Source organism: Scyliorhinus torazame, chromosome 11 (assembly GCF_047496885.1).
Source record: "Scyliorhinus torazame isolate Kashiwa2021f chromosome 11, sScyTor2.1, whole genome shotgun sequence".
NCBI lineage: Eukaryota > Metazoa > Chordata > Chondrichthyes > Carcharhiniformes > Scyliorhinidae > Scyliorhinus > Scyliorhinus torazame.
In genome coordinates this window covers 175447884-175473386 of record NC_092717.1, presented here as the reverse complement: position 1 = coordinate 175473386, position 25503 = coordinate 175447884, and the positions used below count along the sequence as shown (strand labels likewise).

The window sequence follows — 25503 nt, the reverse complement described above, 5'->3', positions numbered from 1 at the left end:
CCGAAAGACGGTTAGGTGAATTAGACATGCTGAATTCTCCCTCTGTGTACCCGAATAGTTGCCGGAATGTGGCGACTAGGGGCTTTTCACAGTAACTTCATTGCAGTGTTAATGTAAGCCTACTTGTGACAATAAAGATTATTAAATATTAAAAGCACAATAATTCCATGACATCAAACCAATGCACACAGCGGGCGTGATTTTGTGCCCTCACTAGCCGCATGCAAGACCAATGCTGCGGGTGGAATATCTAGAGAGAACCGGGAATTCTCTCCGTAGAGATTGCATTTCCCAATTTTCCCTACTCCTTGCCATGTCATGAGGCTCACGTCCATTCATTTGAATAGATTTTAATGTATTTAAATATGATTTTTTTCATAGAATTTACAGTGCAGAAGGAGGCCATTCGGCCCATCGAGTCTGCACCGGCTCTTGGAAAGAGCACCCTACCCAAGGTCCACACCTCCACCCTATCCCCATAACCCAGTAACCCCGCTCAACACTAAGGGCAGTTTTGGACACCAAGGGCAATTTATCATGGCCAATTCACCTAACCCGCACATCTTTGGACTGTGGGAGGAAACCGGAGCACCCGGAGGAAACCCACGCACACACTGGGAGGATGTGCAGACTCCGCACAGACAGTGACCCAAGCCGGAATCGAACCTGGGACCCTGGAGCTGTGAAGCAATTGTGCTATCCACAATGCTACCGTGCTCCCCTTTGATTAATGGACCCTGCCAAATGATTCCTTCACTCATTAAATATTCAGGTTTGGTCAAATGAGAATCAGTCGAGGGGATCCCTCCAGGGGCATAGAGGTAAGTATGGCCCCCATGGAAGATGGGCAGGTAAATTGGACACAGTTTGGCAAAACCAACGTGGCAGAATCAGGGTCAGCCCCCAGTGGGAGCCCCATTGCGGTGTGGGTTGGTCAGGATTGAGAGCCTGCAACCAACAATTGGGAGGGGGGGGATTTAAAATTTGTGTGTACGTCTGCAGTGGTGGGAGAGAAGGAAAGCACGCACCCAAAACCTCAGTGGTGGGGGTTGGCAGCCGTCATGTCTCAGTGCTGATTGGGATGCCCTAATCTCTGTGGAGCCGGATGTCAGCTCGATCTGGCCCCGTCCGAGTGACAGCATAAACCACGGCCTGTCATTTTGTTTTCTCTCAAGAGGCTCACTATCTGGAGAGAAAACTGCTCCGTGCCAATGGAGTTACACGGCAGTTTCCAGTCTGAGCCAGATACTTTTCAAAATTCTGGTAAGATTTCACCCAAGGAGTGTATCACTGCTTTTAGAACTACAGGCATTGACTTGTAAAGATCAATGAAATCTGTTCCTTTCTGTAGAATCTATTTGTGGCAGAAGCCCAGAGAGAACAAAGCATGAAAAAAGCACTAGGGGAGCAGAACACAGAAAGAACAGCATATGGGTAGCAGGATTCTGGAGTGCACAAGAGCAGCAGGGGCAGGACAGAGTAAGTTTCCAGCTGTTCTGCCCTTTCTTACTCTTGACCAGGGAGTACTGCACAGTAACCCATCTTCAAGGTTGGCCCTGCATCCCAGGCCCCCAGAAGGTTTCTGCAGACTAGAGGTTGAGAACCATTCGTTTAAAGAATTATACTCAGTGGCATTTTCTTACATGACCAGAATAAGCTACTTTATAGTAGCTAGAAGATCTACCTTAACTATTGGTACAGTAATTGCATGCATAAGCCCTTGCAAATATTGAATCATCATTTACAGTGGGGGAAGAGGATAGCATGCCAAACACCCCAAAGAAACCAAGATTGAATTAGAAATGGGAATTCATTTCAAATATAGAAAATGAACTGTAACAAAGAAAATAACAATTAAAGATGGACAAATCGCTAGGACCAGATAGTTATCATCCTGGACGGTGTTGAGTTTCTGGAGTGTTGTAGGCGTTGCGTTCACCCAGGTAAATGGAGACTATTCCATCACACTCCTGACTTGTGCCTTGGAGAGTTACGCGCAGCAGAATGGCCAGCCTCTGATCTGCTCTTATAGCTACACATCCAGTTAAGTTTGTGGTGAATGATAACCCCCAGGATGTTGACAGTGGGGGATTCGGTGATGGTTATGCCATTGAACATAATGGAGAGGTGGTTAGATTTGCTCTTGTTCGAGATGGTCATTGTCTGGCACTTAAATAAATAACTTTTATTGTCACAAGTAGGCTTACATTAACACTGCAATGATGTTACTGTGAAACGCCCCTAGTCGCCACATTCCGGCACCTGTTCAGGTACACAGAGGGAGAATTCAGAATTCTCAGCTGGTACGGGAATTGAACCTGCGCTGCTGGCCTTGTTCTGCATCACAAACCAGCTGTCTAGCCCACTGAGCTAACCAGCCCTGCTGTGAACCCCACTTGTGTTGCACAAATAATAATCTTTATTCATGTCACAGGTAGGCTTGCACTGCAATGAAGTTACTGTGAAAGTGTTATTTGTCATTTATCAGCCCAAGCCTAAATGTTGTCCAGGTCATGCTGCCTATGGACACAGACTATTTCAGTGTCTGAGTCATTGTGAATGGTACTGAACATGGATCATCAGCAATATCCCCACTTCTGACCTTATGATGGAGGGAATGTTATTGATGAAGCAAATTGAGCCTAGGACACTACTTTGAGGAACTCCTGCCTCAATGACATTCTGGGACAGAGATGATTGACCTCCAAACAATCACAATCATCTTCCTTTGTGCTCAGTCTGACTCCAAGTCCACTCTACCAGGGCTAGTTCTGGAGCACCACTTCAGTTCTAGAGCCAGGATGTTGCCAGAGCCCATTGTATATGCTGTATCCTGTGCCAATCATTTATGGATATCACATGGAGAGAATTAGATTTGCTTACATCTGACATCGGTGATAGTGGAGACCTCAGGATGAGGCAGAGATGGATCATCCACTCTGCTAAAGGTGGTTCCAAATGTTTCAGACTGGTCTTTGGCTCCGATGCGCTGGGCTCCACCATCATTGAGGATGGAGATGTTTGTGGAGCATCCTCTTCTGGTGAATTATTTGTTCACCACTGTGATGGTTAGATGCGGTAGGACTACAGAGCTTTGATCTGATCCATTGGTTGTGCATTTGTTTTGCTTTGCATACTGTTTGCTGCTTCCATTGGTCAACATGCATGTGGTCATTGTGTAGTTTTACAAGTTAAGTACTTTGGTGCTGCTCCTGACATGCCCTATGCTCCTCATTAACCAGGGTTTGTCCCCCAACTTAAATTGCAATGCTCGAGGGAGTGATATATTGGTCCATGAGGCTACAGATTGTGGTTGAATACAATTCCCCTGCTGCTTCTAATGCTCGACTGTGCCCCATTGATGCACAACTTGGAGCTGCCCAAAGGTTTTGAAGCTATCCCATTTTGCATCGTGGTAGTACCATCACACATGATGGAGGGGGTATTCTCGGCATGAACAAGGTACTTCGTCTCCACGAGGACAATGCAATCATCACTCCTACCAATACCGTCATGGGCCAATGCATTAGCGACAAGTCGATCAGTGAGGACATAGCCAAGTAGGTTATTGCATCTTGTTGGTTCTTTCATCATCTGCTGCAGGCCCATCTGGTAGATACATCCTTCGGAACTTAGCACTGAACAAGTCACTCTCCATAATAGACAACATAGCTCCCACAAAGAGTGCCATCTGTGCCCTTGTCATCCTCAATGATTCCTCCATGTGATTTTTAACATGGCGAAGTACCAATTCATCAGCTGATGGAGGACAGTTGGTGGTTCCCTTGCTCATGTTTTATCTGATGTCATGAGACTTCACAGAGTTCAGAGTCAACTGGGGACAGCCATAGCCATTCCCTCTCAACTGTATGTCCTGTCCGACTACTCCAACATGGTGATGGAGGACAGTATTCCTTAAAATGTCATAATTTGTTTCAAGATTCCAAGATATTAAAGGGGAAGAGATAGGGTTGACATGGAGGAGAATGTAGGAAGTCTATTTCATTTGATGGTTAGGAGTAGAAGAGGTTCAGTTGGAGATTGATCAGAATGTCTATGTTACAGTCTTGTTCTTGTTCAACGGAAGCAACCGCCAGCGTGGAGAATATAATCAATAGGAAGGACGCCGAGTTTGTGATGGGGACTGAAGGCAATGGTCTTGATATTTAGTTTATAACTTTGGCCGAGACCATTTCTGTTCAATCAGGTGGCTGGAAATCTGGCTGAAGGGATTCAACCTAGTTAATAAACCTGTAAGAATTCTATCTTTCCCCACTCACCAAGTGGTTTTTATCCAGTTAACTTTGCACACCTTTTATATAGCACCATTAACATAATAAAAAGGTCTCAAGGTACTACAGAGGGGATATAAAAATTGTTTTACACTTACACACATGACAATTTAAAATCAGATGACCAACAGCTTGACCAGGGAAGTAGGTTCAAGTGTCTTAAAGGAGGCAAGTGAGGTAGAGAGGTGTAGAGAGAGCATTCAAGAGCTTGAGGCCTAGAGAACTGAAGGTACGATCATCAATAGTGGAGCAATTGCAATTTAAAATGTTCTACAGGCCAGAATTAGAGGAGCACCTACACCTGGGAGGATCGTGAGGCTGCAGGAGATGATGGAGGGGGGGGGGGGGGGGGGGGGGGGAGAGGCTGGATCCAAAGTCAGTCAACAAATTAAAACTTGGGCATCTGAATTTTGGATGACATCAAGTTTATACAAGGTAAAATATGGGTGATCATCCAGGCATGCATTGGAGGTTTCAAAGGCATCAAAGAGGGTTTCAGCTGATGGGTTGGGACAGGGGCAAGTCAAGCAATATTATGGAGGCGGATGGAAATAGGCAGTCTTAATGATGACATAAATGAAGTCAGAAGATCATCTTTGGATCAATTGTGCCACCCAGATTGCAATCAGACCCATTTAATCTCAGACTGCTACTAGGGAGAGAAATAGAGGTGGCCACTAGGGAGCGAGGATCGAAAATAATGGCTTCAGCATTCCCAGTATTTAATTGAGAAACATTTCTGCCCATCCAATACTAGATTGGGCGGCACGGCAGCACAGTGGTTAGCACAGCTGCTTCACAGCTCCAGGGTCCCAGGTTCAATTCCGGCTTGGGTCACTGTCTGTGCGGAGTCTGCATGTTCTCCCTGCGTCTGCGTGGGTTTCCTCCGGGTGCTCCGGTTTCCTCCCACAGTCCAAAGATGTGCAGGTTAGGCTATGATACATTGCCCAAAGAGCTGCAAAGCAACTGTGCTAACCACTGTGCTACCGTGCCACCCAATCTAGTATTGGATGGGCAGAAATTTTTCTCAATTAAATATTGGGAACGCTGACACCATTATTTTCGATCCTCGCTCCAAACTCTGTTCCCTAGCGGCCACCTCTATTTCTCTCTCTAGTAGCAGTCGGAGATTAAATGGGTCTGATTGCAATCTGGGTGGCACAATTGATCCAAAGATGATCTTCTGACTTCATCTACGTCATCATCAAAAAGGTTAGGTGGGGTTACTGGGTTACAGGGATGGGATGGATGTGTGGGCTTTAAGTGGGGTGCTCTTTCCAAGGGCCAGTGCAGACTCGATGGGCCAAATGGTGTCCTTCTGCACTGCAAACTCTATGATTAACTCTATGTTGGACAAGCAGTCTGATAATTGAGCAAGATTGGAGGAATTGAAAGAGGTGTTGGTGAGGTAGAGTCGGGTGCCATCTGCACACATGTGAAAACTATTGCTTTTGGATGATGTCGCGTTTGGGTGTAACACAAAAAAGAATTAGGATAGGTAGGCAAGAAATCACATTGCCAACCAAATATAACATTGGTAAAAAGCAAGAGATTTCTTTAACATAGTAATTTCACTGATGGGTTTATTGTCAAAGTCACATACGTGAGATTCCTGAAAGTCCTTTAGTGTCAGCAGTGAGGAATATGTCTACCCACACTTTCTAATGATACCAAACTCCAACAAAACACTGAATTTATGCTGTTTCACAAGCGGCTACCCAGCCTTACCCTTGCCATTATTTCCTCAGAAAATTACTCTAGTTTCAAAAACAGAATTGCAAAAGCGGAGTAAGAAATAAAAGGAACAAAAGTTAGGTATAGGCTTGCCATGGGATTAAAGCAGTGGTGTCTGTAAACTTAAGATCGATTTAGAAGGTAAAGTATAACTGTTACAAATCTCACCAAGGAAATTTAAAGTTTTCTTAGGAATATGAAACATTCCATTTAAGTAGAACAGCCATTTTTGCATGAGACTGCTGAATAAAAATCAAGACAATTATAAAGGCATGGTTTGTCACCAAAAATCCACAGTGCTGGTTTTACATCCTCTGTTAACCTCTAGCAGTAGGGCACTAATAACAATATTTTATAGAATCGCTACAGTGCAGGAGGCCATTCAGTCCATTGACTCTGCATCAACCCTCTGAAACAGTACCCTACTTAGGCCCAATCACCTGTCCTATCCTTGTAACCCCACATCTTTGAACACAAAAGAATAATTTAGCATGGCAAATCCACCTAACCTGCACATCTTTAGACTTACTAAAATGTTGGTATTTTACTTTTGTACTGCTGGCATTTTGCTACTCTATTGGCCCTGTTACAGTACTCAATACTGCACATTTATAGTTGTTGGTCTGACATTTTCTTCTGTATTTCACATCTGAGAACAATAGAATAAACAAGGAACTAGTAAGAGGACAGAATATATTAAAAGCGGTTTTCCTTCCTCCCCACCTCCAATCCTACCTTCTCTGGCAGCATTAGGTGATGCAACACCATTTGAATGGCAATTCAAATATATAAACAGCATCTGGAAACTGGGTGGTTCAGCTCTGGGTTCTGGATTGCAATCCAACACAAACTAATGCAATGGATATCTTATGTAAAACGAGTGGGTGTTTTAACTGTTATGTCCCCATCACAAAACTACCCATGTATATTTCCCATCTCAGAAATTGCTTATAATGCTAAAAATAGTCAAATAAAAATTAGTATCCTAAAACCATTTTAACAGGTGTTTATAAAGACATTAACTATAAATATTCCTATGCCTGCACCCTCAGAATGCAGCAGGAACAATGACCATGGTTTTATCATTAAAAAAGGGCTTTGCCCCTTTACCATGGTAATTTATAGGTTCTAGGCCCAGTGATTAATCTTAATTGTGCACTATTGCTATAATGAATGGGTGTATGCATCATTTTATGAGCTTAATGACAGCAAGCATAATTAATTCCTCTTTAGGGCAAGCATGAATTTCCAATAGAACATGTTCAAGGTACAGTACCCCAGCAGATGTAAAGTAAAGTAAACATAGTCGCAGATTACCAAAGGCTGCTTTCCCCTTTGAGGGGAGAGCTGACCTGGTATGATTTAACCTCAGGATCACCATACGTCAGGCGAGGGGCAATGTTGAGAAGGTGGGGCCTTCATGAATAACTTCAGCTGGTGCGGGAATTGAACCCGCGCTGTTGGCCTCGCTCTGCACCGCGAACCAACTGTCCAGTCAACTAAATTAAACCAGTACTGATGTTTAGTTAAAAAGAAAATTCTAAAAAAAAAAAAAAAGTTGTTAGTTTATGAAATAAAGGCGTGCATAAATAATGCAATCAGTGCTGAGATAGGCCAGATGGTGAGCTCTCAACAAAATAAAATCTTGCACTCTTCAATTTACCCTCCAAAAAAAATAATTTGCTTGTTAATCAGATCATGGCACAACATAAATGAAGAGGTACAGAAACACATTGCCCTCCTTCATTCACTACCTTCTTAAATGTAAAAGCTTTATGGCGAACAGATCTGGGAAAGAATAACTAAAATGGCCAAGTTAAAAGTAGATACAGGAATGTGTCTCCTTGTATGGAGTAAATTTTAATTGTATTCTATACCACCGCCCTCCGACCCCCCCCCCCCCACCCCAGCCCCCACCCACTCTATTGCTCTGAAAGCACTAACTCACATTCACTAGCTACCATCTAGTTTTTCCCCAAGAGGCCATCTTCATAAATGAGTTTATCCTGTTAGTCCATCGGAGTTCATCTGTTGAAAATAATGTTATCCTTCTTATCCCAGGGCAGTAACAACAGTTGCAGTAATCAACTACCATCTTGGCTGAGACCAGTTGCATCAACAGAGATCCACCATTAAATCAGAGACCTTCTGGTAAAGGCAATGCTTGCACATGAAATCTTGTCTGAAAGCACTTGTTTTCATTCAGCACTCTGCATAGTTTTGAGTTTTCACCATCATATTTATATTTTTATGGAGGCAGCTATCAATCGAAGTAAAGATTACTCATTGAATTAAACTTTAACAATTGTGTTTTAACTTATGAACCATTTAACACCATTTTTGTCAAGTCACATTTAATTCCATGGATAGCCGATACCAATATTTTCTGAAATTCAGCAAGCCACAACCAAAGGCACAATAAACCAATACAAGCTAGGACATTAAACCCTCAGTACATGGTGTGAAACCTTCTCAATCAAAGGACCAGGAATATGAAGAGTTATAAAACCTCCAGCACCTACCAGCGAGTAGCGTAGAGCACCATCAAGAGCCAAGCAAACTTACATGGTAACTTACATGGCGGTGGAGACAAGCCATTTCTATTTAAAATGCCACCCATTAATACAAAGTTCATTTCCTCAGCTGAACACTGGAATACTTCAACATATCTATCCTTCATTGTTCTTTTGTGATGTTTTTGAGAAGTCAGGAATGCTCGATCTGATGATTTCATTTGGATAAAGGCATCACCTGAAGGACGGCCCTGAAAGGGAAAATGATACTGTACTTTCTTATTAAGAGGATTGCCATTACTGCACAATATAAACATTTGTTTAATTTAGCATTTTTCAGAAATAATACTCTTCTCTGGTATGCTTTTGTTAACACATAATAAACAAATTGAAGAAATTTAATAAACTCAAGAGCTATTCCCCATTAAACACTTTCCCCAATCTCTGCTGGGCAGAAAGTCACTCTTAATGGAAGCTGCTCTTTCAGACAATTTGTCAGTCAGCATTTTCTATCTAAAGTTTACTTAGGTGGGAGGTGTGATCCACAGGAACAGTAGTAAATAATTCAGCCTTATGAGCCTGCTCCGCCATTCAATTAAATCATGGTAGATCATCTACGTCAATGTCACTATCCTGTGCTATTTCCATATTTCTCAATGTCATTAATTTCCAGAATCTAGTAATTTCGGTCTTGCTCAATGATTGAGCTTTCACATCCTTCTGGAGTGGAGAAGTCCAAAGATTCACCACTCTGTGACTGAAGAAATTCCTCCTCAACACCATCTTAAATGGCTTGTCCCTTATTCGGAGACAGTATCCCCTGGTTCTAGACTTACCAGTCGGGAGCAACATCCCATCTGCACCCACCATGGTACTTCCTGTAAGACTTGTGTATGTTTCAATGAGGTCACCTCACATTCTTCAAAATTCCAGAGAATCTCTCCTGATGAGCCAACTCTACCATCCCGAAGCTGCCTTGCATCCTGTACACAACATACATTCACATTCCCTCCTAGTTTTGCATCATTTGCAAACTTAAATATTGGGCGGGATTCTCTGTTGGCTGATGCCGAAAATGGGAAACTTGATTAAAGAATAGATTCCGACGCACTGATTTGGCGCCAAATCACAATTCGGTCACCTCGACAACGGCATCAATGCGGTCCAGAATGCACGTACAATAAACACCATTTGCATATCATTAGCCGGCCTGACTCGGTATTCTCCAGGGCCTCTGCGATTCTCCGTGGTTCACTTGTGCTTTTAAAAATCATGAAACCGAGGGCAGTGCGGTGGCACGGTGGTTAGCACAGCTGCCTCACGACGCTGAGGTTCCAGGTTCGATCCCGGCTCTGGGTCACTGCTCTCCGGATTCTAAATGGGGCCTAACTAATGCTTTATAAAGCTTCAGAAGTACATCCCTGCTTTTATATTCCAAGCCTCTTGAGATGAATGACAACATTGCATTTGCTTTCTTAATTACGGACTCAACCTGCAAGTTTACCTTGAGAGAATCCTGGACTAGGACTCCCAAGTCCCTTTGCACTTCAGCATTATGAATTTTGTCACCGTTTAGAAAATAGTCTTTTTTCCAAAGTGCAAGACCTCGCACTTGCCCACGTTGAATTTTATCAGCCATTTCTTGGACCACTCTCCTAAACTGTCTAAATCTTTCTGCAGCCTCCCCACCTCCTCCATACTACCTGCCCCTCCACATATCTTTGTATCATCGGCAAACTTAGCCAGAATTCCCTCAGTCCCGTCATCTAGATCGTTAATATATAAAGAGAACAGCTGTGGCCCCAACACTGAACCCTGCTGCTGAGGGATAGGGAGGGTGTATGGAAAGCGTCCAACATCGCCATAGTTTGCTGACAGTTGTGCCGCTGGCTGGGGGGCTTCTGCCAGGCCCCGGGGGGGGGGGGGGGGGGGGGGAAAGAGTAGTGGGGGTGGCCAGGAGATGGGCTGTGGGGTCAGAATGGACGAGCATAGAACATCATTGCTACAGCCAGAAAGGCAGCCATGCAGCTGCGCATGCAGCTGACAGCCCACTGTGAACTTAGGGCCACGGGTCATATAGGTGTCCCCCCAGGCCATACCCCCAGATGCCCTCTGGCCCCAGTCAACCCATCAGCTGGATGGGTGCGCTCCAGCACAACCAGTGCCATCTTGTTGGCTGGGATGTGTGTGGGGGGGGGAATTGTAATGTGTATATGCGGCTGCAACTCATCAGCCTCCCGAGTGACAATCATGAATCCTGCGCCGTTTTCCATTGGAACCGATTGTGTTCAACGTGGCGCATGTGCTAGCCCCTCCACAGTTGATGAATCGGTCCAGGTTCGGTGCCAGTTTTGCTGTTGAGAAGGTCCACGAATGCTGCCCTGGCAATACTCCATCTCAGAAAAGGAAAATGCAGCCCATTATAATTGGTCCCCACGTCGAAAATAATTTATATAGAATGTGAACAGCTGGGATCCCAGTACTGATCCTGGCAGAATCCTACTAGTAACAACCTGCCATCATGGCAATGTCACCCATTATTCCTATTCATTGTCTAGTTGTCAACCAATTTTCAAACTATACTAGTGTTTGCCCCCCAATCCTATGTGTTCTAATTTTGTTTGCTAACCTTTTATGTGGGACCTGATAGGAACCTACTTTTCTTATCGGTAATAAAAGTTTAAGGGAAGAAATGATTTAGTGACATTCTACTATTAAAAATCAGTATTAACCATGACAGCAGAGAATGCGGAGAGCATGGGAAAAGATCCGATAAGGAAGTCAGTTTTCAAACTGACAATCCACGTTGCAGAATAGACTCATTGGGCGAAATTCTCTGTTATTGGCGCGATGTCCGCCGATCGGCGCCGAAAACGGCGCAAATCAGACCGGCATCGCGCCACCCCAAAGGTGTGGAATCCTCCACATCTTGACCGACCGAGCCCTAACCTTGAGGGGCTAGGCCCGCGCCAGACTGATTTCCGCCCCGCCAGCTGGCGCGGAAATGACATTGCCGGGCGGTGCATGCGCGGGTGCGTCAGCGGCCGCTCACGGCATTCCCCTCATGCGCAGTGGAGGGAGTCTCTTCCGCCTCCGCCATGGTGGAGACCGTGGCGAAGGCGGAAGGAAAAGAGTGCCCCCACGGCACTGGCCTGCCCGCGGATCGGTGGGCCCCGATCACGGGCCAGGATACCGTGGGGGCACTCCCCGGGGCCAGATCGCCCCGCGCCCCCCCAGGACCCCGGAGCCCGCCCGCGCCGCCTTGTCCCGCCGGTAAGAGAGGTGGTTTAATCCACGCCGGCGGGACAGGCATTCTAGCAGCGGGACTTCAGCCCGGAGAATCACCCGGGTGGGGGGGGGGGGGGGGGGGGGCCCGCCAACCTGCGCGGCGCAATTCCCGCCCTTGCCGAACCTCCGGTGCCAGAGAATTCGGCTACCGGCGGGGGCAGGATTTACACCAGCCCCTGGCGATTCTCCGACCCGGCGGGGGGCGGAGAATCTCGCCCATTGTTCTCATTACTGGGCAAACATCCCAGTTCCAGAAAACATGGTGGAAAACAGGTGGTTCGATCACACCATATTATGGAAACATAGGGAAGTTTTCCCATGCCACATTGGTCAATTAGATGATGAATTATAATTATTTGAACCCAATCACAATCAGAAAGGGGACAGAGCCTAAAAAGATTATGATGTCCTTCAGAGAACAGGAGAAAACCTTTGCTCGCTCTCTCTGAATTCATCCTTAACCTAACCTTTGAGATCTATTCTCACTTTGCTTTGCAAACAGCTATTTCCTTCTGTTTCATTTTTGTATTGTGCATTTTGATCTGAAGAAATTAGCACCAACTAAATTGTATTTTGAATTCAACTCAACCGTCTGTATTTGCGTTGGACAAACCAGTTTCTAGATTCTGTATTCGCATAAAATTTGACTTGACCAGTAGACTTTAAAACTGACATAAATAAAGCTAGACGACTTCACCCAAGAAGCTCAGTCTCGCGTTCTGTAAGATTAATATATTGTGCGGCAACACATAAATATATTAACAAAGTACAGATCCATCAGACCATGTGAGAAGCCTTCTGAAAATCCAAATATACCATATCCACTGGTTCTCCTTTACCCATGCTAAAAGTAGCATCCTCAAAAAAACTCTAATTGGCATTTCAAACAGGATTCCCCTTCCATAAATCCATGTTGGCTGCTTTCTTACCATTACATTCGAAATGTCCAGCTATCACATACTTTGTTATGGATTTTCTCATTTTCCTTATTACTCAAGTCAAACTAACATGTCTGTAGTTTTGTTTTCTCCCTCTCTCTCTCACTTCTTAAAAAGTGGGGTTGCATTTGCTCCCACCAATGCATCATTATCTCTGTAGCGGCAGCACAGTAGCATTGTGGATAGCACAATTGCTTCACAGCTCCAGGGTCCCAGATTCGATTCCGGCTTGGGTCACTGTCTGTGCGGAGTCTGCACATCCTCCCCGTGTGTGCGTGGGTTTCCTCCGGGTGCTCCGGTTTCCTCCCACAGTCCAAAGATGTGCAGGTTAGGTGGATTGGCCATGCTAAATTGCCCTTAGTGTTCAAAATTGCCCTTAGTGTTGGGTGGGGTTACTGGGTTATGGGGATAGGGTGGAGGTGTGGGCTTGGGTAGGGTGCTCTTTCCAAGAGCCGGTGCAGGCTCGATGGGCTGAATGGCCTCCTTCTGCACTGTAAATTCTATGATATGATGATTAATTGGAAAAAGTAAATTGGGTACTCTAAATTATTATTATTTTTGTTTAAAAAAAAATCTCTGTAGCCACCTCCTTCAACACTCCGGGACCTAGCTCATCTGGTTCAGAGGATTTGTCAATCTTCAATCCAATAAATTTTGAGTACTAACTCTTACTAATTTCTTCGAGTTCTGCATATTTCACAAACCCCTTGTTCCCCCCCCCACCAGAGTATTTTTGAGAGATTTAGTATATTCCTCCATGAAGACAAAGACAAAATCATTTAGTTTCTAACATTTCCCTATTTTCTTGTCTGCACCTGTAATGGATTCACATTTGTCCTTGCTAATCCTTTCCTTTTGATAGCTAAAGAAGCTTTTACAGTCCATATGTTTCTTGCTAACTTGCATTCGTATTCTCCTTTCCCTTTTTTAGTTTCTGCATCCTCCTTAGTTGGATTCGAAATAGTTTCCAGTCCTTCGGCTTACCACTGTAGCCATCTGGGGTGGCCACTTCCAACTCGGTACAGAGAAACTTGCAAAGCCTGGCGGGTAAAATGGACAAGCCAAGACTCAGGCAGGCTCAGAGCCTGAAATGCATATTTGTCAGCAAAAGTCCAGACAGTATCGAAACTCCATCCAATTAACATTTTAATGGGGTCGATTAACATTTGATGGCCTGATATACCAACAATGACCATGAGACGAATGGTGAACTATTGTGGCTTTATTGTGCTAGATGTAAAGCCTCCTGTAGCTGGACCCAAGAATGGGGGCAGTGCAGGAGAGCATACACTTTTATACAGATCCTGCCCCCACCCTAATTGCTGAGAGGCAATTATCTGGCAGTCACCTGAGGCCTGTTTAGGGGCACAGAGGTACACATTGTATTCTTCTCTTTGAGTTTTAAGTAGTGCGAGTCATCCTAAAGTCTGTATAAAAGACAGACAGAAAGCACACTTAGTAAGCGTTGCGCTGGTCAAGGAGACACAACCTGAGTGAGTGAGACACAGAGAGTGAGAATTTGAAACTTGGTAATTTGGTGCAGTGAGGTAATTCAGTGAAGAGTGGGAGAAGGTACTTTTTCCCTACTGTTTTGTTCTCTCTCTTTCTTCGGGCCTAATTTCGGGAGCTGTTCGGAGGAGGAGGAGCAGTCTCCGAGTATAAAAACCTAACGGTAACTTACTGTTTTACAGGTTTTTTTTCCCCCAAAAGTGACATCAGAGGGAAGCTGTGATCTGATTGGTTGATAGCAAATCTGCCCCAAATTTTAAAAAAACACAGCTAAACTCAAACTTAAATTAAACTAATTAATTAATTAGAGATGGCTGGTCAGGTGATGTGCTTGAGCTGCTTGATGTGGGAGCTGGCAGATCCCATTGCGAGCTGCAGCGACCACATCTGCAGTAAGTGTTGGCTGCTCAAAGAGCTCCGGCTCAGAGTTGATGAGCTGGAGTCTGAGCTTCAAACACTGAGGCACATCCGGGAGGGGGAGACTTACCTGGAGTTTCAGGAGGCAGTCACACCTGTCAGAGTAAGTAGTTTAAATCCTGCCAGTGGCCAGGGACAGCAGGGTGTGACTGCAAGTCAGGCAGGTAAAGGGAACCAGCAGTCAGGAACTCAGGAGCCCCAGCCCTTGACCCTGTCCAACAGGTATGAGGCACTTGCTCCGTGACGATGGCGAACAGGGCTGCAGGAAGGGTGAGTCAGCTGACCAAGGCACCATGGTTCAGCAGGCCATTCAAGGGGAGGGAGTAAATAGGCAAGCTGTAGTTGTAGGGGATTCTATTATCAGGGGGATAGATAGTATCCTTTGTGAGCCGGATAAAGAGTCCCGCATGGTATGTTGCCTGCCCGGTGCTAGGGTGCAGGACATCTCTGACCGGCTTGAAAGGATACTGGAGAGTGAGGGCGAGGATCCAGTTGTTGTGGTCCATGTCGGTACCAACAACATAGGCAAGTCTAGGAAAGAGGACCTGTTTAGAGATTATAAAGAGCTAGGATTCAAATTAAAAAAGGTAATTACAGGGGCAGGAGGGAGGCACTGACGAAAATCGACTGGGAGCAGAGCCTAGTGGGAAAGACAGTAGAGCAGCAATGGCAGAAGTTTCTGGGAGTAATTGAGGACACAGTACAGAGGTTCATCCCAAAGAAAAGAAAGGTTATCAGAGGGGGGATTAGGCAGCCATGGCTGACAAAGGAAGTTAGGGAATGCATCAAAGCAAAAGAGAAAGCCTATAATGTGGCAAAGAGTAGTGGGAAGTCAGAAGATTGGGAAGGCTACAAAAACAAACAGAGGATAACAAAGAGAGAAATAAGGAAAGAGAGGATCAAATATGAAGGTAGGCTAGCCAGTAACATTAGGAATGATAGTAAAAGTTTCTTTGAATACATTAAAAACAAACAGGAGGCAAAAGTAGACATTGGGCCGCTCCAAAATGACGCTGGTAATCTAGTGATGGAGACAAGGAAATAGCGGAGGAACTAAATAAGTACTTTGCGTCAGTCTTCACAGTAGAAGACATGAGTAATATCCCAACAATTCAGGAGAGTCAGGGGGCAGAGTTGAATATGGTAGCCATCACAAAGGAGAAAGTGCGAGAGAAACTAAGAGGTTTAAAAATTGATAAATCTCTGGGCCCAGATGGGCTACATCCTAGAGTTCTAAAGGAGATAGCTGAGGAAATAGTGGAGGTGTTAGTTATGATCTATCAAAAGTCACTGGAGTCAGGGAAAGTCCCAGAGGATTGGAAAATCACTGTTGTAACCCCCCTGTTCAAGAAGGGAACAAGGAAAAAGATGGAAAATTATAGGCCAATTAGCCTAACCTCGGTTATTTGCAAGATTCTAGAATCCATTGTTAAGGATGAGATTTCTAAATTCTTGGAAGTGCAGGGTCGGATTAGGACAAGTCAGCATGGATGTAGTAAGGGGAGGTTGTGCCTGACAAACCTGTTAGAGTTCTTTGAAGAGATAACAAATAGGTTAGACCAAGGAGAGCCAATGGATGTTATCTATCTTGACTTCCAGAAGGCCTTTGATAAGGTGCCTCACGGGAGACTGCTGAGTAAAATAAAGGGCCCATGGTATTCGAGGCAAGGTACTAACATGGATTGACGATTGGCAGTCAGGCAGAAGGCAGAGAGTTGGGATAAAAGGTTCTTTTTCGGAATGGCAACCGGTGCCGAGTGGTGTACCGCAGGGTTCAGTGTTGGAGCCACAGCTGTTCTCTTTATATATTAACGATCTAGATGACGGGACTGGGGGCATTCTGGCTAAGTTTGCCGATGATACAAAGATAGGTGGAGGGGTAGGTAGTATGGAAGAGGTGGGGAGGCTGCAGAAAGATTTAGACAGTTTAGGAGAGTGGTCCAAGAAATGGCTGATGAAATTCAACGTGGGCAAGTGCGAGGTCTTGCACTTTGGAAAAAAGAATAGAGGCATGGACTATTTTCTAAACGGTGACAAAATTCATAATGCTGAAGTGCAAAGGGACTTGGGAGTCCTAGTCCAGGATTCTCTCAAGGTAAACTTGCAGGTTGAGTCCGTAATAAAGAAAGTAAATGCAATATTGTCATTTATCTCGAGGCTTGGAATATAAAAGCAGGGATGCACTTCTGAAGCTATATAAAGCATTAGTTAGGCCCCATTTAGAATACTGTGAATAATTTTGGGCCCCACACCTCAGGAAGGACATACTGGCACTGGAGCGGGTCCAGCGGAGATTCACACGGATGATCCCAGGAATGGTAGGCCTAACATACGATGAACGTCTGAGGATTCTGGGATTATATTCATTGGAGTTTAGGAGGTTGAGGGGAGATCTAATAGAAACTTACAAGATAATGAATGGCTTAGATAGGGTGGATGTAGGGAAGTTGTTTCCATTAGCAGGGGAGACTAGGACCCGGGGGCACAGCCTTAGCATAAAAGGGAGTCACTTTAGAACAGAGATAAGGAGAAATGTCTTTAGCCAGAGAGTGGTAGGCCTGAGGAATTCATTGCCAGAGGGCGGTGGAGGCCGGGACGTTGAGTGTCTTTAAGACAGAAGTTGATAAATTCTTGATTTCTCGAGGAATTAAGGGCTATGGAGAGAGAGCGGGTAAATGGAGTTGAAATCAGCCATGATTGAATGGTGGAGTGGACTCGATGGGCCGAATGGCCTTCCGCGCCAATGTCTTATGGTCTTATGGAGCCAGCAGGCTGGGATTTACCGTAATAACTGTAGTACAATGGCAGTGTACCATAATACATGTAATGTATGTTCAGTGGTTTACCACATTCACCCCGTGTTTTAAAAAAAAAAAAAAAAGTCCAGCGGGAGTGAAGCGAAGTTACAGTTCGAGTCTGTCGGGGGCTTTGACCATCCGCCTCGATCGCCTCAGCCCAGGCTGTGGTGTGGGCGCCGATGTGAGTACCTGCGACTCCGGGAGCGTGTTGTCCTCTCCTCCTTCACCCAGTAGATGAGCTGGTGGGGGGGACAGGCGCCGCCGGGGCAGGGGTGGCGATGGACTCTGCTGGTGGAGGGGGGAAAACGGCACAGGGGCAGGGGTGGCGGTGGTCGCCAGCGGAGGGGGGGTGGGGAAAGATGGTACCAGGTCGGGAGCAGTGGTGATGGTGGATGGGAACCAGCGGGTGCTAGGTCCCGGAGGGAGACAGTGTCCTGCCGCCCATCATGGTGTGCCACGTAGGCGTACTGTGGGTTTGCATGGAGGAGGAGGAGGACCTTTTCGATGAGGGGGTCTGACTCATGGGTCCTCGCATGCTTCCAGAGGAGGATGGCCCCAGGAACTGTCAGCCAGGTCAGGAGCGAGACCCCAAAAGGTGGACTTCCTGGGGAAGGCAAGCACATGTTCATGAGGGGTCTCATTGGTAGCAGTGCACAGGAGCAACCAGATGGAGTGGAGCGCATCGGGGAGGACCTCCTGCCAGCGGGAGACTTGGAGACTCCTAAACCGAAGGGCCAGCAGGACAGCCTTCCAGACTGCCGTGTTCTCCCTCTCCACCTGTCCGTTTCCCCGGGGGTTGTAGCTGGTAGTCCTGCTCGAGGCGATGCCTTTGATGAGCAGGAACTGGCGCAGCTCATCACTCATGAAGACTGAGCCCAGATCACTGAGGATGTAGGTGGGGAAACCGAACAAGGTGAAGAGACTGTGTAGGGCCTTGATGACAGTGGCAGAAGTCATGTCAAGGCATGGGATGGCGAAAGGGAAACGGGAGTACTCATCAATGATGTTGAGGAAGTACACGTTGCAGTCAGTGGAGGGGAGGGGCCCTTTGAAATCGATGCTGAGACGCTCAAAGGGGCGGGAGGCCTTCACCAGGTGCGCCCTGTCCGGCCGGTAGAAGTGCGGTTTGCACTCCGCGCAGTCCTGGCAGTCCCTGGTCACGGTCCTGACCTCCTCGATGGAGTAAGGAAGGTTGCGGGCCTTGATAAAGTGGAGGAACTGGGTGACAGAGGTCATTGTGGAGGCCCCGAAGTCGGTCTACTTGTGCGCTGGCACATGTACCATGGGACAGGGCATCTGGGGCTCATTGAGCTTCCCAGGATGATACAAGATATCGTAGTTATAGGTGGAGAGTTTGATCCTCCACCTCAAGATCTTGTCGTTCTTAATCTTGCCCCGCTGTGTGTTACTAAACATGAAGGCAACCGACCGTTGGTCAGTGAGGAGAGTGAATCGTCTGCCGGCCAGATAATGCCTCCAATGTCGCACAGCTTCCACAATGGCTTGGGCTTCCTTTTCGACAGAGGAGTGCCGAATTTTGGAGGCATGGAGGGTACAGGAGAAAAAAGCCACGGGTCTGCTTGCCTGGTTGAGAGTGGCGGCCAGAGCCACGTCCAATGCGTCGCTTTCCACCCGATATGGGAAGAACTCGTCGACTGCGTGCTTTGGCAATGTCCGCCTTGATGTGGTTGAAGGCCCGGCGGGCTTCAGACGTCAGGGGGAAAATGGTGGACTTGTCCGCATAATTAGGGACCCACTGGGCGTAATATGAGAAGAATCCCAGGCATCGCCTCAGGGCTTTAGGACAGTGAGGGAGGGGGTGTTCCAGGAGGGGGCGCATGCGGTCGGGGTCGGGCCCTAGGACTCCATTTTCCACAACGTAGTCAAGGATGGCTAGACGGGTTGTGCGGAAAACGCATTTCTCCTTATTATAGGTAAAGTTAAGGAGTTTAGCGGTGTGGAGGAATTTCTGGAGATTCGCGTCGTGGTACTTCTGGTTGTGGCCGCAGATGGTGACGGTATCCAGATACGGGAATGTGGCCCGCAGCCCGGACTGGTCAACCATTCAGTCAATCTCTCGCTGGAAGACCGAGACCCCATTAGTGACGCCGAAGGGAACCCTAAGGAAATGGTAGAGGCGGCCATCTGCTTCAAATGCAGTGTATTGGCAGTCCTCCGGGCGGATGGGGAGCTGGTGGTACGCAGATTTCAAGTCAACGGTGGAGAAGACTCGATATTGCGCAATCTGGTTGACTATGTCAGATATGCTGGGAAGGGGTACGCATCGAGCTGCGTATACCGGTTGATCGTCTGACTGTAGTCTATGACCATCACGCGGTGCTTCTCCCCAGTTTTAACGACCACCACTTCAGCCCTCCAGGGGCTGTTACTGGCCTCAATGACCCCCTCCCGCAAAAGTCGTTGGAACTCCAACCTGATAAAGGTCCTGTCCTGGGCATTGTACTATCTGCTCCTCGTGGCAACGGACTTACAGTCCGGGGTGAGATTCGCGAGGGTGGATCAACCTTAAGGGTCATGAGGCCACAGATGGGGAGGAGGGGAGAGGGGGGGGGGGGGGGGGGGGGCAGGGGTCCGCCGAACTTTAGGGTGAGGCTCTGGAGGTGGCACTGGAAATCGAGACCCAGTAACAGGGCAGCGCAGAGATGGGGGAAGGACGTAGAGTCTGAAGTTGCTGTACTCTACTCCCTGTACAGAGAGGGTCGTGACGCAGCACCCCCGGATCTGTATGGAATGGGATCCAGAGGCCAGGGAGATTTTCTGGGTCACGGGGAAAACCGGGAGGGAGCAGCGCCTTACCGTAGCTTGGTACATGAAACTCTCCGTGCTCCCGGAATCGAAGAGGCAGGTCGTCTCGTGCCCGTTGATCCATACGGTCGTTGTAGCGGTCACGAAGTTGCGGGGCCGAGACTGGTCGAGGGTGATGGAGGCAAGCTGCGGAAGGTGGTGGGAGGGCTGGTTGGCGGAGGTATCGGTGCCAGCGTACAGCCAAGCGCGCAGAGGTCCTGGGGTGCATTCCAATATGGCGCCGAAGAGGGCGGCGCCCACGGGGCGCACATGGTGGGCAAAATCCAAGATGGCGGCACCCACAGGCCGCACGTGGCAGGCGGCGGCGAAGATGGCGGCGTCTCTGGATCACACATGGGGGATGTTGCGGTAGCGATGTTGGGCCTAGAAATAGCAGCGACCGATCGGGCCTGGTAAACGGTGACGAAGTTGCGCTTCTTGCCACACCCATTGCAGGTCGCGCTGTGTGCTGGGCAGCGTGGTCTGGGGGGTTTGTTCTGGCCGCAAAAGTAGCATTTGGGGCCTCCGGAGTTAGCTGGCTGCCGCGCGGCACAGGTGTGCCGTGCACCCGTGTCGGATGATGGCGGGGCCCATGACGTCCACGAGGGTGCCACGCGGTCGGGAGTGTAGGACTCCAGGTTGCGGGAGGCCAGTTCTAAGGAGTTCGCGAGCTGTACTGACTGCGAGGCCGAGTGTACCCCCTTCTAATAAGCACTGGTGGATGTAGTTGGACTTAATGCCCGTGACAGAGGCGTCCCTGATCAGCAGCTCTGTGTGTTGGACTGCCGACACGGCCTGGCAACTACAGTTTCTGCCAAGTTGCTGCAAGGCACGCAGGAAATCGTCCTGAGACTCCCCCGGGAGTGGCCGTCTCGTGGCCAGGAGGTGCCTGGCGAACACCTGATTTACAGTCCTGATATACTGTCCTTTCACCTCAGTGTAGGTGGAAGCGTCCCGAATGAGGAGGAAGACTTGTGGGCTCACCCGTGCGTAGAGTAGTTGGATCTTCTGTGGGTCTGAGATGACTTCGGTGGATGCTCCGAGATATCCTTGAAAGCAGGCTAGCCAGTGCTCGAAAGTTGCTGTGGCGTCGGCTGTGTGTGGGTTCAGCTCCAGGCGCTCTGGCTTGAGTAAGACGTCCATCTTCAAAGTTCTAGCACAATAAATTGATATACCATCAATGACCACAGGACGAATGGTGAACTATTGTGGCTTTATTGTGCTAGATGTAAAGCCTCCCGTAGCTGGACCCAAGAATGGGAGAAGTGTAGGAGAGCGTACATTTTTATACAGAGCCTGCTGGGTGGAGCCAGCAGGCTGGGATTTACCGTAATTACTGTAGTACAATGGCGGTGTACCATAATACATGTAATGCATGTTCAGTGGTTTACCACATGGCCCATCTTCACCAAAACAAAGGACTGGTACTCAAGCAACCGGGACAGTCCCAGACATTTCAGCGCCATTCCCTGTTCAAGGGAAACGCAAACAACGGGGTCAGTGACCGCTTGGGACACGCCCAGCCATCCAGATCCCCGCCCACTTATTGGCTAAGGAATCGAACGGAGTGATCACGGATCACCCAATTAGTAAGGCCCAAATCGAAGGACCGCCCAAAAGAGCGCGAAAACTCCCGCGTACAAGAAGAAGAGTTCGCCATCTGTTCGTTCTCTCTTGGCGCTCTGTTGTCCTTGGTACCCCGATCACGGCCATCGCCAATTGCAGCAACACCAGAAGCGAGTCCAAGTTCAACGACGGATGAGCCCAGCTGAGAAGCAGTTACTCCTTCGAACCAGAGAGATCCAGAATTGGCAATCTCCAGATCCCCACTCCCCATATGCGATAGAGGTAGCGACCACAGACCGAACCCTTTCGGCCGTACTCCTGCAGGAAAGGCACGATCATCTAGGACCCATAGCCTATGCCTCACAAGTTTTTGATCCAGTGGAACAAGGATTTTCAGCCTGCGAAAGGCACCGGTTAGCAGTTTTCTGAGCGGTACAGTACTTCTCGTACATAACCGGACTCAACCCAATAACCATTTTGACCGAGCACACCCCGACACAGCTTTTATTGGACGGCAGACTAAAAGACGGCACAGTAAGCCAAATTCAAGCAGGCGATGGACCCTACTCCTACAGGGACGCGACGTCTCTGTAAAACGGACAAAAACACACACGTTCCTGGCGGATAATTTGCATTATGCAGGAACCCCACAAGAGTGCGAGATCATAGCCCCAACGCATAGCACAGGCCCCTTTGTTCCCAAGTCGGTACCAAGAAAGACAGGTATCGGACCCTAGCCCTGAGCACTGAGAATTTACGTAGATGGCTCCTCCACAGTCCTCGAGGGAAAAAGGATAACAGGTTGTGGTATTTATGTAGCGGACGCGCAGGGACACGCTTTAGAAGAGATAGCTTTAAAGTTGCCTGGACACTTAGGTTCGCAGGCAGCCGAGTTAGCGGCCATTGCTTACATTGTCCAGCACCCCGATTCATTCCCGACCCCTGCAGACATATATTCGGACAGTTTGTACGTCTGCAACAGCCTAACAGAATTTATACCCCTGTGGGAATCAAGAGGATTTATTTCCGCCGACAGAAAACCTCTCCCCTCAGCCCCATTGCTCAAACACATCCTCCAGACAGCTAAAGGCAGGAAATATGGCATCGTCAAAGTAAGAAGTCACCATCGTTCCTCCCCACCCAGTAACGTGAAAGGGGACGCCCGAGCGAAGGCAGGCTCATGACAAGGCCACTTTTGGCAACCCCCGAGAGTGCCCCAGTACATGCAGTTCAGGTCTCTCAGACCAACATCCGAGACCTAGCCCAGGCACAGAACGAAGACGAAGCGTTAAAACACATTTTAAAAGGGAACTTCCCAGTTCCCAATGAAAAGTTTAGGAATTCTTTGACAGTCCATGAGGTAATCGTTTTAAAAGATGGAATTTATGTAGTCCCCACCCAGGACAGGAATGAGATAATTTGTAAGTTCCATGACGGACATGGACACCAAGGGATTGAATCCACCCTTGCCCACCTCAGACCCCTTTGCTGGTGGCCTGATATGAAAACAGACGTCCCATTACGTCGAAAATTGTTTAATTTGTGCTCAAAACAACCCAGATAGGTAGCGGAAAAAGCCCAGCTACGCCACACCCGCCCTGTAAATGGCCCGTGGACAAACCTCCCCCCCCCCCCCCCGCAGAAATGGACACAAGTATGTGTTAGTGGTGATACACATTTACAAAATGGGTTAAAGCGTTTCCCTCGAGAACAAACACAGCCAAGTCCATGGCGGGCGAAGATCTTAACAGAGCAAATTGTTATGAGATGGGGACTCCCCCGTAGTATTGAGTCGGACCAAGGTCCCAACTTTATGGGAAGGATCATGAAAAATTTGATGACTATATTTAGTATTAGGCAAAAGTTCCACATTGCCTATCACCCGCAGTCCTGCAGCATTGTGGAGCTTGATTCGGCTGCTAGCGACAGTGCGACTGAAATCCCTGAAAGACCTGAACGAAGATCCCATGAACCAGGCCCCAGGCACTACAGGCCCAGAGACCCCGATATGCTCAGCCTCTTTGAAACGATTTATTTGCCCACACCGGAACCTGACCCGCCAGCCGACGATAGCGACGGCCCCCTTGCAACCTCCCTACGGAACATGAAGCACTGGCACTGTGACAATTCCTGTCGCCTGACGAGGAATGATGAAGTGGACCCCACATCGGCACACGCCACGTTAGCACGCATACTCCATGAACGAGTTTGGCACCCGGGAGATGGTGACAACTCCGAGTCTGACTCCCACCATGGTAACCCCTTTGCAAATCTTTTTGAAATGGAATCTTGGTGTCCAGATGATGAGAGTCAGAAACCGATTGAGATTTACGGTGTCCTGTACTCTGATGGAGCCTGCCTGCTTTTCTTTCTTTAATTTGTTATTTTTAAAAATGTTAAATGTTTGTTATTTGTGCGACTATTTTGTGTCGAGCTCACTAAAATTTTTTATACAGTTTATTCTTTCGGTGTCACACCAAATTTCTTGCTGCACTCATAATTACTCTTCCGACGCCACAAGGCAGTTAGTGAAACAAGTTTGTCTGGAGCCCATACAGTTACAAATTCTTCACACTCTTGGAAGGTCACTCAGGCAGTGGAGTAACGGCACTTATCCCCGCCCTGCCTGGGGACCCCCTATACATTTGGTCAGCCAAGCTCAGGTAATGGAGCAACGGCACTGATCACCGCCCTACCCGGGGATCCCACCCATTCTTGCCCTGCCACGGATCATATGCACCACCCCATTCGGATACTTGTTTTCAAAACTTTTTTGCTGTTCTTTTCTAGTCCTGTGGTTTAAATAATGCTTTTTGCCACAACTTTTGCCCTTTCCGGCAACCCTTCGGTTGTTATCGCCCACATACTATTTACATGTCAGAAACACTTGGTTGGAAAAACAAGTTTGCAGAGGACGGAGAAATTGTCCGCCCACTCTGCACATCGACCACAGGCTGCGAGTGTCGCGCTGTGACACAGAATTTTTTTTCGGATGTCTTGTCTCCGCAAATGGCTGTTTAAAAAAAAATAATGAGGGAGTCACATATGGTGATGATTATAATGGGAAATTGACGTTAAAGAGAAACAGACAGACATACGAGATGTTAAACAACACGATTATAACAGATACTATGCTTGTTCCCCTAGGAAGATACGAAGATACTCGACGGCGAAGGAAAACCTGAATAAGATGAAGATGACCCTGATGATTGGCATCATGATCGTCGCTGGAAAAGTCCAGTTGTACGCGTTACCCACCTCTACCCCCCTCACCACACAGGCCCTGAACACGACCACCCAACACAACACCCCCAGCCCGGACACTACACCACACACACACCCAGCCACCGATACCGCCACATGGTGAGAGAACCTCGTCAAGTGGTATTCACTGTCCTACACAGTGGAAGCCTTACTAGTGATAGCCATATAGTACAGTGTCATTCAGACAATTAGATTGAGAAAATGGAGAAGGAGAGCCTTCCGCCCTCCAGTATACACATTTAGAGTGCCTTTCCTCGGACTCCAGCAAACCCCACACTCTTTCTGAACCTTTCTCCTTAATAAATTCCGCGGTTGTTGTTTTTGTTAATAAAGTTACTTCTCTGTATATGAATGTTAGTGATAGGAAGAAATATGATGC

General features: G+C 47.5%; 1 protein-coding gene across 3 annotated transcripts in view; it reads right to left on the bottom strand.

The window, feature by feature from the left end:
- LOC140385664 (epithelial splicing regulatory protein 1-like) overlaps positions 1 to 25503 on the bottom strand; it is a 169756-nt gene that overhangs the window by 68484 nt on the left and 75769 nt on the right. For 2 of the 3 annotated variants that reach the window (XM_072468048.1, XM_072468050.1), the window contains exon 12: positions 8592 to 8790. In XM_072468048.1, the coding sequence (XP_072324149.1) occupies positions 8592 to 8790 (199 nt within the window). The remainder of the gene's footprint in view (positions 1 to 8591; positions 8791 to 25503) is intronic. The other variant, XM_072468049.1, reaches the window with a different exon arrangement.